Raw genomic sequence first — 13,093 nt, 5'->3', positions numbered from 1 at the left:
AGTCTCCAAAAGTCTCCAATAACACCAGAAAAAGTCGCTGGATTTATCGCCAGTCGCTTTATGAAAAATAGTCTCTAAGGGGGTCTGAAAAGTCACTAAATATAGCAACAAAGTTGCTAAGTTGGCAACACTGCTTCGCCTGCTTTTACAAATGTTGCGTGTTGTTGTGGCGTCGAGTACTACATCACATCCTGCTTAGCGTTCTATCCAATCAGCAACCAGGCTGTTTTCAGGGGAGAAACACGGCCCTGCTCTTCTAGAGGGACGACAAAACGCTAGGACGGCTCGTATTCAGATTAGGGGCATTTCGGCGAGTGAGACCCGCCTCATTCTGGGTATTGGACTGTAATGGAAACATCCCTAATTAGTTTTTCTTGTTCCTCTCACTGTTGGGTCGGACATAAATGAGCCTATAAATGTAAGAAACCAACTGAAACCGATGCTGTTCCAGGATCCAGAAGCTTCCGCGCCTCCTGGTGGCCACAGCTGACGGCCAGCTCTTCATCTACGACGTGGATCCACTGGACGGAGGGGAGTGCACGTTAGCCCACAAACACAGGTAAACACAGATAAAACTGGTTGAACTAAGGTGCATAAGGGCTGAAAATAAAGGAGGGAGGACACAGGCCGGCACTCTGATTCACTCTTTTGAATCATAAATGAGCATTTCAGCACATATGGTCTTATTCAGTATAAGTTTACAAATCCAAAACTCAGTTTACCCCAAAGATGGAATTCTCAGTTCATACAGTAAAGTTAGACAGTCAGCTTATTGGGATGAAAGTAGGCCAAGTTTCTTACCTGAAAATAAAATGATTAACCCTCTGGGACCACTCGGGTGGTCCCATATTTGTCATTTTTCACTTTTGTTTTGGCAATGATTTTGGCTGTAGTACTGCAAATGGCATGATTTTTGTAAGAAAGTTTTTTTTCTTGATGTATTTTGAAATTAATTTTTTCTACTGGGTCTATAATAATAATAGACTGTGTACAAATTAACTACCCTTTCAGACCGTTTGGGTTGAAAATGTCCACCTACAAAAAAATGCTGCAATCAAACTGACTTGAAGGGTTAAAATCCTCAAATTCCTGTTTGAATGTTTTTGATTGTTTGTAGTTTTGAGCAGGGCAGAAGTTGTTTCTGCAGAAAAAAGTAAAAAAAAAAAATTGCATTGCCTTTTTTTTGGAAGTGGACATTTTGAGCCTGAAAGGGTAGTACATTTTAAATCTGACACTACACAAAAACTAAAAATGCATCAAAATCTTTTTTTATTCTTAATCTTTGACATATCCAAGGCTGTGATAAAAACCAATGTTCCAGCCCAAAAATATTTATTATATGGAAAATAAAAAATAAAAAATGTTTTTTTCGGTGAATAGGGAAGACAATCAGACAGATGACACACGGGGAAGGAGAGAGGAAAGTTACTATTCCAAAATAAAACAGGAAATAATGAGACCAAAACACAAAATAAAACACAACCTCACCGCGGTGTGACAGTAATCTTTGCAATCAAGTAATTAATTCAACTCAATCTAACATCATGTTGTCTCACTGAACAGAATCTCACAGTTCAGATCAGACAAACTCAGTTGATACGACTAATTTTGGACAAATAATGAAGCAGACAACAACTAAAACATCTCTCTGTCTGTGCATTTATATATTTGTTTATATTTTATTGTTACTTTTAATATAAGACCTTTGCTATAAGAATCCTTGTAAAGTAATAACTTGCTACTTTGGGATTGGTCAGAAAAGACACAAAATTACCCAAAAAAGAATCAAATTGACCACAAAATGACACAAAATGATCAAAAAATGACCACAAAAAGACTAAAAAGACACAAAATGACCAAAAAAAGGAAACAAAATGACCAACAAAAAAGACACAAAATGACCAACAAAAAAGACACAAATTGACCCCAAAATTATCAAAAAAAGACACAAAATGACCAAAAAAGACACAAAATTACCAAAAAAAGGAAACAAAATGACCAAAAAAATCACAAATTGACCACAAAATGATCAAAAAAGACAGAAAATGACCGGAAAAGACACAAAATGACAAAAAAAAAGGAAACAAAATGACCAAAAAAGACACAAATTGACCGGAAAAGACACAAAATGACCAAAAAAAGGAAACAAAATGACCAAAAAAGACACAAATTGACCGGAAAAGACACAAAATGACCAAAAAAAGGAAACAAAATGATCAAAAAAAGACACAAAATGACCAAAAAATTACCACAAAAAGACACAAATTGACCAAAAAAGACACAAAATGACCAAAAATAACACAAAATGACTAAAAAGACACAAAATGACCAAAAAAAGGAAACAAAATGACCAACAAAAAAGACACAAATTGACCCCAAAATGATCAAAAAAAGACACAAAATGACCAAAAAAGACACAAATTGACCTGAAAAGACACAAAATTACCAAAAAAAGGAAACAAAATGACCAAAAAAGACACAAATTGACCACAAAATGATCAAATAAGACAGAAAATGACCGGAAAAGACACAAAATGACAAAAAAAAAGGAAACAAAATGACCAAAAAAGACACAAATTGACCGGAAAAGACACAAAATGACACAAAATGACCAAAAAAGACACAAATTGACCACAAAAAAGACACGAAAATACTAAAACACATGAACACAGTGGAGACAGAGCTGACTTCCAAAATTATTTGGTGACCCCCAGAAATCATCTAGGGACCCCAATTGGGGTCAGGACCCCAAGGTTGAGAATAGCTGCTATACAGTTCAAAGTGCTTCACACATAAAAACCAGGAAAAGACAAAAGCAATGTGTCCTTTAGAGTCCATTGGTTGCCAGACAACGAAAATGATCATTTTTTTAATTAAATAGATTCTAAAGCTATGAGAAAGTAATATTAGTAAAACAGACTGAAATAGAAACTAGATTAGGGATTATGTCAAGGCAACACAAGAATAAATAAAATGATGATGATGCTTCCTCTTCGTCTCACAGGCTGTTTGGTAGCGATGATGACGAGGGTGAAGAAGGACTATCAGAAGGGTCAGAGGTCACAGGGCCAGTGAAGGCGTGTCCATCCTATGCTGCTACAGCTGCCTTACCTCCCTCTGGCCCCGTCACTGCTACCCTCACTGGTCAGTAGTCACACACACACACACACACACACACACACACACACACACACACACGTCCTGCCGGGTTTTCTCTGGCCTCAGCTCTATCCTCGGTGAACTGGAGAGTTTTTCAGTAGAAAGTGTTGATGGAGGTGAAGGGACAGGTTGTCCCCCAGAGACACACACACACACACACACACACACACACACACACACACACACACTAATCCATTAGGCGCTGGTTCAATTTGCACCAGAAAGTAGAAACTGGCATAGAAAACTACACTACAGGCCAAAAGTTAGGGAGCAACTTAAATGTTCTGTTCACAATGTCTATCTTAAACCAGTCTGTAAATAAATATGTAAATAATGAAGCAGACAACAACTAAAACATCTCCCTGTCTGAATTGATGTCATTGAATATTAATTTTGTGCATTTACATTTTTTCCAAAATGATTTGGCGAAACCCAGAAATCATCTTGTGGTCTAGAGTTTGAGAATGACTGATTTACACAACCAATATGAAGAACCTGAGGTCTACCTAAAGATCATGCTGTTCTAATGATTTCTCTGCCTTGTTCACCTGTTTTCTACCTGTTTCTACCTGTCTCTACCTGTTTTCTACCTGTTTCTGCCTGTTTTCAACCTGTTTCTACCTGTTTCTACCTGTTTTCTACCTTTTTCTACCTGTTTCTACCTGTCTCTACCTGTTTCCTACCTGTTTTCTACCTGTTTCTACCTGTTTCTACCCGTTTTCTACCTGTTTCTACCCGTTTTCTACCTGTTTCTACCGGTTTCTATCTGTTTTCAACCTGTTTCTACCTGTTTTCTACCTGTTTCTTCAGGGTACTCTGAAGATGGCGGGGCGAAGAAAGGCGAAGTCATTCCAGAACACGAGTTTGCTGCTGGTCCTGTTTGTCTGGACGACGAGAATGAGTTTCCTCCTGTGAGCATCCAGAAGTGCTAACTGTTAGCTAGCTAGCATCCAGAAGTGCTAACTGTTAGCTAGCTAGCATCCAGAAGTGCTAACTGTTAGCTAGCTACTTTTTGCAATCGTGCACACAGAAAGACTCAGATTGCGAAGAAGCAAACTGAGTCTGTGGCACAATTCAAATCAGAGGACAACCCCACTATTCCCAATATCAACATATCATGTTCTGATTATTATTTGAGTCCAGGAAGGGACATTTTCACTATAATTTGTTAGTTTTAGTTAGTTTTGTAACCACAAAATACAGTTTCAGTTAGTTATCGTTTTTTTAAAAACTCTGTTTTTTATTTTTATTTCAGTTAACGAAAATGTTTTTTCAATTCTAGTTTTCGTTATTTTGTTAGTTTTCGTTAACTATAATAATCTTGGTAGGAACACAAATTACTTTGCGTCAACAGGGCCTACACCAATGTTAAATTAAAAAATGTATCGTATAAATGTTTTGGTCCCAGCCTCAGGGAGCCACTGCAGACGGCCTGAAGAGCCTCATGTGTCTCTGGAGCCTCAGGTGGCCGACCTGTTATAGAGTAATACCAAAACATGCATAAAGTGTTGCTTCATGTCAGCAGAGGGAATCCCAGATTACAGAGAATGCCGATTGTTTTGTGTTTGTTTTATATGGCGTCATATTTGAGTCATAAGTTGCGTGAGCGATAACACATCTGCACGCGTACAGATTTCAACTGCCGCGCACGCTTGTTTGATCTTCACGCACATATTCAGCAACTGAGTGAAGCAGAGGCAGGCGGAGCGAGTAAAAAACAACAGCAACATGCACAAAAACAGCTACTTTGCGCGCGCTGGCTCGCTCCAGCTCTCGCTCTCTTTCCCCCGTGCTCGCTGACCCCGGCCCTCTTATGATTGGTCATTTTCTAGCCTCCACGTGGCCTTTTCAGTTTTCTGCTGACAGCTCAGTGGTGGCATCATGTAAACAACAACAACAACAAGGGTTGTTTCATGATGTTCACGACCATAATTCTCCGCTTCATCACTTGTAATAAAAAGGTTAAAAAGTGCTGTTTCTTGTTTCTATTCCTGTAAATACTACTACTACTAATAGTATGGATTAGAATATATAGTAAATTTTAAGTAAAAACACACTGTTTTATCTGCCTTTTACAATGGACATCATACTAATGATCCTACAGTAGTTAAAGTGTTAGATCCATGGGTTTGCCGTGACACGGAGCAGAGAGCTGCAGGTTGCTGAATGTGTGCACGAAGATCAAACAAGTACGCGCGGCAGTTGAAATCTGCGCGCGACACGAAATAATTTGCGCGCGGTGCAGATCTGCGCGCGCGCTGCAGGCTGTCTCTCTGAAGCAGAGGATGGCGCTCGTCTTCATTTATGTGCGTGTTGCTGTTGTTTTTTAGTTGCTCGCCTGCCTCTGCTTCACTCGGTTGCTGAATATGTGCGCGAAGATGAAACAAGTGCGCGCTGCAGTTAAAATCTGCGTGCATTACACAAAATAATTTGCGTGCACATATTCGTGCGTGCAGATGTGTTATCGCTCACGCGACTTGTGACTCAAATATGACGCCGTAGTTTTACCACACTGTTCCTCTGGCCCAGAAACTGAACTGGGGCTGAAGCTGCATGTTCTGATCCTGGAGGTTTCATCTAACTGGCCTGTTGGTGTGTTTTGATAGATTAATTGGTGCCGAGACGGGACTGGAGGCGGCCAGGCCCGGCGTTCGTGAATACGTAGAAGGACAGATGGACAAAAAGACAGACAGGTGCTGGCGAGAAGGACGAACCGCAAAAAAAAAAGTCTTTCAGGGTGCCAAGTTATTTTTATTTTCTGTTCGAGAGAAAGTAATATTTAATAACGCTAACATTCAAGTTGATATGGGGAACAAACACTGACAAGAAGTAGACGTCATGTAGACATTTCAGAGAGAACCACAACCAGGGGCCGGATTCACAAAAGTGTTCTTAAGATAAAAAAAGATGTTCCTTAGAATGTTCTTAAATGTTATTCACCATTTTTTTCTTAAGAATTGTCGTATGTCTGAGGAACTTCTTAGTTTTCTCACTTAGGACGTTCTCAGATTTTTAACTTAAGATCACTAGATCATTAATTAAGTAGTATTAAATACAACAACTGCCTCTTTGATTTACTAAGAGAACATTGTAGTGTAATCTAGGAACACAGACTGAAAGGACATTTTAATTATATGTCAACTGCCACAATAAGATTTCTGTGATACATTCACAAAAAAACTACTCTGACCAACATCAGTGAACAAAACCTGTTAACACAATGTCTAAACTAAATATTAAAGAAATCAAATGAATGTCAAATAACAAATGTGTTCAAGTAAATTCATATCAAGACGTTTCTTTTCTCTGTTGCTGTTTTCAGACTGCTGAGGGTTTCTCTTAAAGTTGAGAAGAATTATGAGAACTTTGTTTTCAAGAAAAAAACTTAAGAGGAAAGTTAAGAAAACAACTAAAGAAAAGATCAGAATTTCTTCATGAATACCAAATCTTCTTAAATTTTGTCTTAACCCATAACAACCAATGGCGACCCCCGTGTAACAAACACTTTAAATCTTCTAGAATCTCCCATATTCAGCTTTATGCTTCACATTAACTCATTAAATCCCTCATTAAAACTTCTCCAACATGTTTCTGTGACTGGAAACAGAAATGTGAAAAAGTAGCTAATTTCAAAAAGCTTATTTTTTTAGTTTTTTTAATTAGTTTAAACCCATTTAACAATTCTAATCTATTAATAGAGTGTCCTTTATTACATTTAACTTGTTCTGACCAGATTTCCTGAACAAATTAAAGTCACAATTTTGATATGTGTTATGGAGATACAAACAAAAAGGCAAATGGATGTTTGTTTTTATTTATTATTGATGTATTATTATTTTGTTACTTAAAAAAAGTACAAATCTGAAAAATAATTAGTTGTTAAACAGCACTATTAATGTCACAATTTTGATAAATGTTGAGGAGATGCAAAGAAAAAGGCAAATTTGTGTCTCTAAGTAGAAAATGTCTATTTTTTTTATTTTAAAATAAGAAATATCATAAATACAAATACCATAAACGCTCATTGTATCATATATGTGTCACATCACAGATCTTTTGACATTTAGGAGTAGAATTTTTTTGAAAAAACATCATAAATGTGTTCTATGTGGTATTTCCTCCATAATGTTCCTTTAAGGATTACTGGGTCTGGGTTCTTATGGGTTAAGAGCAAAGTTAAGAGAAAAGTGGCACTTAAGAAGCATTTTCTTCTTAACCCTTAATAGGAAATCCAAATTTAAACCCTAGAGAATATTGGAGGATATTATATAGTGACAGAATGTGTAAAAAAAACATACGGACCCGGGGGAGGGGGTTAATATTTAGAGAGAAAAGTTTACCAGATTAAAGTGGCAAATCTACGAGAAAAAAATGTGCAGATTTATGAGATTGAAAGTGGTGAATCTGCGAGATAAAAGTTGCTTTTTTCCCCACTTTTTTCTCGTAAATCTGCACCCCCCCGGGTTTGTTCTTTTATTTTTATTCATACTTGGCCCTAATATGCCGTCATAGTCAAGTTCTCGTGGTACAAGTCACTGAAGAATAACTCTGTTTGAACGACTGTTTCTTGCTGATTTTTTTTCATGGAGGTCCAGGTGAATAAAGTTAATATAAATTAAATAAATTTGCCTTACATCTGCAACTTTTTTCTTGTAGATTTGCCACTTTGATTTAGTAAATTTGCAACTTTTTTCTCGAAATATTACCCCCCCCCCCCAAAAAAAAAAAAAATTGATGCAAAAAAGACACAAAATGACAAAAAATGTATGTAAAAATGACCAAAAAAGACACAAAATGACAAAAAATATTTACTGTTGAACTATTAATATGACTTTATTATTATCATAGTGATTGGTCAGATGTCATGGTGTCACTGTCTAGGACGTAGCCTGATCTTTGCTGATTATCTGGAATAAATCCATGTGGCTCTACGACCAAACAGAGAGACATGATGACCAGTTAGTTACCACTGAAGTTACCAAATATAGTTCTTCATCCCTTAAATCAGGACTGTCAAACTCAAATACACAGTGGGCCAAAATGTAAAACTTGGACAAAGTCGCGGGCCAACATTGATATTTATTGAAAAAATTGACGTAAACAAGTTCAAACGAAACGGAACAAGCAAAGCTTGATATAACTTAATATTGCAAACATGCAAAATCAAATATCAAATAAAACAAACAAACACATCAATGGCATTCATTTCTTAAATAAAATTCAAATATAAAATCGTATGTCCCTTTATTTTATATGCGGCCTTCTTTAAATTTAACAGTAATCTTTTTCCACAGGCTAAAAATAAACGTAAGAATAAAATAACAATAATAAACCAAATGACTAATAATAATATCCTTCAATGAATGTGCAGCCATTCAAGCCTTGGACTAGCAAGAAAAAGTGCATAAAGACAACTTTAATTGTTGCTCAGTTTGCTCCACACTGATCTACTGTGTTCAAGCCACAACACCAGCAGAGCATTCTGGGATTTGTAGTATTATTTGCGCTGTATAATACCGGCGGGCCAGCTCTGGTTGTCATTTGGTATTTCCTCGCGGGCCAAATATAATTACACTGCGGGCCAAATTTGGCCCGCGGGCCAGAGTTTGACTCCTCTGCCATAAAGGGTTAAGGATGCTTTGTGAATCCGGCTCCTCATGTTACATAATGATGTTAAAGACTTCAGCAGCGATCTCAACTCTGTTGACTTTCAATCAACTATCACCATCAGAGGAAAGTGTTGAACTTTACATGCTGTCGCCTACGGAAACTAAACTAAAACCTGTCTTTATTGACTGTTTTACGACAGTGTGAGGTGCATGCTGGAGCAGAAATATAACAACTTTTAATAGCTTTTTTTACTTGACAAATATTTTTTTTAAGTTGCAATATTGTAGCAACATTTAGTTTTCCTCTCATTAATATTTCTTTCACCTCCGTGATAAAGAACTGAAGAACTGTTCATGTTTGTTCTGTGTTGTATTTTACTGCATTACATGTAATGGATGTTTCTGTGTTTTTGCCTCCTGGACACATGTCAGAAGGTGATTATGTACTGTATGTTTGTTTGTTTGTGCCTATTATATTTTGTGAAAAAGCAAAAGTATTTTGCTAATTGCACAATACCAAAATGAGTGAAAGAAACAGAAATAAACACATAGAGTGGAGTAAACATGAACCTATGCAAAGCAAATACCTTGTCTTGGTTAAATATTGTTATTTCCTGTTTCACTTGATAAAGAAGCTTATATATTATATGGATGTTTATGGTTTTATGAGTTACAGGTCAAACATTACACAACATTTACAGCAACAGTTCACTGTGTGTAGCTCTGAGTACACAGGGATTTTTTCAATATTCTCACATTTGGGTATTTATTATTGCTTATAAAACTGTATAAAGTTACGTACAGTTATAAATAACATATAATAAAGTTATTTTACTATAAAGTTATGAGACCAAACCGCTAAACCTCCTTTTTTTATATCTATATAACTTTATTGACATGTTGCCGTGGATACGCATCGTTCTGCTTCTCTCCTGATGACGGCTCGTCTTCTTAGTGACCTGTCAATCAAAGGTAGCCCCGCCCCAAATCATACGATTCTTTATCTTCTATTTTCTTCTAAATGGGGCCATTATTTACACTATTAACATCAGATTGTTTACTAGTGATTGAGACCATAGTGTTGTCCTAAAAAACATTCTGAGCTAATAAATCAAGTGACAAGTTTTCTCATTTTGCATTGAAATGAATGGACCTAAATGCCGTCAGCGCCCCCTGCTGGAATTTGCCACCTGGTTTGGGTCAATAAATTCCCACTACTTCCTGTCGTCTTCTGATGCTATTTCCTGTGTGCCGCCCTCTCTTTTCCATTGGCTGTTGGCAACAGTCGGGTCATTTCACTTGACCCGATTAAATCCAGATTCAGCTTGAAAACTAAAATAGAAAAAAGACAAACCGTTGAACCTAGCATATGTTGTATCTTAGTGACGTGCGGTGAGGTTGATGGCTGGTGAGGCACCATCACAATCACATTTACATCATATGTATATATATATGTATATATGTATTTATATCAGGGGTCTCAAACTCAAATTACCGCTGGAGGCAATATCAAAATGACCAAAAAAAGACACAAAATTACTAAAATAAGACACAATGACCAAAAAAAAAGACACAAAATGGCCAAAAAATACACAAAATGACAGGAAAAAAAACTAAATTACTTAAAAAAGACACAAAATGACCAAAAAAGACACAAATTAAAAAAAAAAAAGACAATGACCCAAAAAAAAGACAAAAAATGACCAAAAAACACACAGAATTACCAAAAAGACACAACATTATTTAAAAAAGACACAAAATGGCAAAAAAAAAGTAATTAAAGGGACCTTCCACACACAACATGGTAAAGTGCCATTCATATAAAACTCACATTAAACTTTCATATCAAGGTGGGGGCCACAAAATATCATCACGAGGGCCACAATTGGCCCGCGGGCCGCAAGTTTGAGACACACACACATATATATATATATATATATATAATTATCTTGAAGAACATTTTTACAAGTGATTGAGACCATAGTGTTGTCCTAAAAAACATTTCTGAGGTAATAAATCAAGTGAGAATTTTTCTCATTTTGTATTGAAATGAATGGAACAAAATGCTTCTGCAGCCGTCAGCGCCCCCTGCTGGAATTTTTGGTAGAATGCAGCTTAAGGCACTTCCTGGTTTGCCTCCTGCTCAGACCTGGAGGTTGCCGCTTCTTTACAGTGCACAGTTAGCAATACTGGTTTGTTTACGATCAGCAGCGAACAGGTAACGTGCAGTTAGCGACGGCGGCCGCAGCTGTTGGCAGCTGAACAGGATTTGATGACTGTCAGACCAAGTGGGACGCGTGTTAGATGTCACGCACGACGGCAAATATTTCAACTTTTTGACTTTTTTCTCTTGACTTCAACATTTTTCTAATTATTTTGACATTTTTTCATGATTTCAACTTTTTTTTGTCATTTTGACTTTTTTCTCTTGACTTCAACATTTTTCTCATTATTTTGACATTTTTCATGATTTCAACTTTTTTTTCTCATTTTGACTTTTTTCTCTTGACTTCAACATTTTTCTCATTATTTTGACATTTTTCATGATTTCAACTTTTTTTTCTCATTTTGACTTTCTTCTCGTTATTTTTGACTTTTTCTCTTGACTTCAAATTTTTTCTCGTTATTTTGACTATTTTCTTGTTATTTGACTTTTTTCTCGTGACTTCAATTTTTTTCTCCTCATTTTGATTTTTTTTCTCTTGACTTCAACATTTTTCTCGTTATTTTGACATTTTTTCGTGACTTCGACTTTTTTTTCTCATTTTGACTTTTTTCTTGCTATTTTGACTTTTTCTCTTGAGTTCAAATTTTTTCTTGTTATTTTGACGTTTTTATTGTTATTTGGACTTTTTTCATGACTTCGACTTTTTTCTTCTCATTTTGACTTTTTTCTCTTGACTTCAACATTTTTCTCATTTTGACTTTTTTCTCGCTCTTTTGACTTTTTCTCTTGAGTTCAAATTTTTACTTGTTATTTGGACTTTTTTCATGATTTCAACTTTTTTTCTTCTCATTTTGACTCTTCTCCTTTCTCCTAAAATTTGTAAATGTTTTTTTAATTATTATGTGAAATTAGACATTAAACTGAGAGGTGGCGACCTGTTTAAGCCACCAGGACATTATTACATAAGTTTGGACTTCCAACATTTGATTGACTTTGACTGTTAAACTCCGATGTAAAGTCCACTAGTGTTGCTAGAGTCACTTTAATGGCTCACATGCTCTCATTTCTGCTTTTTATTGCCTACAGATTATATCATCCTGGGCACTAAACCCTGATTAACCCTGGGGGAAAAAAAACAGCATTTCTTTTGTCTGTATTGCCTTTTGGTTGCTGATTACACAACCCGTGTGTTAGGGAAGCTACTTTTACCTTGTAAAACCTTGTAACCCTCCACACAGTGGGACAAAGAGCCAACACAACAAGAGAGCAATCTAAGGTTGAGCAGGTTATTAAGTTTATAAGTATTTATGGTTTCTGGGGCAACGGGCGCTGTCACTTCTCCGTTGGCTACAACAATGTTTTGCTTTTATTTATTCCTAGTCTATTTATTACTTTGTATGACAAAATAGTTTATTTTATCATTATTTTATTTGAATTTCAAAAGCAAAGGTTGACAAGAAAAAGCACTATGGGTGAGGGAACAACACTAAGAACAACTAAAACTAAAACTAAGCATTTTCCAAAAAATAAAAAACGAATTAAAATTAGCAAACTCACTCTAAAAACTCATTACAACTAACTGAATTTGAAAACATTATTATTGTTACAGTAGTATTACATCATTGCAGTGTCAATGGGTGCACACAAAACCAGCAGCATATCTGCCCAAACCAAGGTTATAATAGTTTTGGATTAGTTTTAGTTTTAATTTTGTTTTGATTTTTTGTTTTCAAATTCAGTTTGAACGTTTTTAGAGTGAGTTTGCTAGTTTTAATTAGTTTTAGTTTTTGGGAAAATGCGTAGTTTTAGTTTTTAAATTTGTCATTTTGTCTTGTAAATTTGACAATTTTTCCCCATAAATTTGTCACTTTTTTTCTCTCGTAAATTTGTAAATTTATCTTGTAAATTTTTCAATTTTTTCTTTAGATTTGTCATTTTTTTCTCGTAAATTTGAGATTTTTTCCTGTAAATTTGTCGCTTTTTTCTTGTAAGTTCGTCACTTTTTCTCTTAAATTCGTCACCTTTTATCTCGTAAATGTATTGAATTTTTTAAAATTAGTTTTAGTGTTAGTCTTACTTGAGTTTTTATTAGTTGTAGTTTAGTTTTTATTAGTTTTAGTTTAGTTTTTATTAAAAAAAAATTAACATTTAAACATCA

General features: G+C 35.7%; 1 protein-coding gene across 2 annotated transcripts in view; it reads left to right on the top strand.

Annotated features, from left to right (window-relative positions):
- The window catches only part of wipi1 (WD repeat domain, phosphoinositide interacting 1), a 34,472-nt gene extending 24,849 nt beyond the window's left edge, over window positions 1-9,623 (top strand). For both annotated transcript variants that reach the window (XM_059347920.1, XM_059347919.1), the window contains exons 10-13: window positions 452-559; window positions 3,005-3,144; window positions 3,970-4,070; window positions 5,766-9,623. In XM_059347920.1, coding sequence (XP_059203903.1) covers window positions 452-559; window positions 3,005-3,144; window positions 3,970-4,070; window positions 5,766-5,816 — 400 coding nt within the window. In that variant the 3' untranslated portion in view covers window positions 5,817-9,623. The remainder of the gene's footprint in view (window positions 1-451; window positions 560-3,004; window positions 3,145-3,969; window positions 4,071-5,765) is intronic.
- Window positions 9,624-13,093: the final 3,470 nt, after the last annotated feature.

The sequence above is a fragment of the Centropristis striata genome, chromosome 13, assembly GCF_030273125.1.
Source record: "Centropristis striata isolate RG_2023a ecotype Rhode Island chromosome 13, C.striata_1.0, whole genome shotgun sequence".
NCBI classification, from domain to species: Eukaryota; Metazoa; Chordata; class Actinopteri; order Perciformes; family Serranidae; genus Centropristis; species Centropristis striata.
This window is presented reverse-complemented; position numbering and strand designations above follow the sequence as displayed.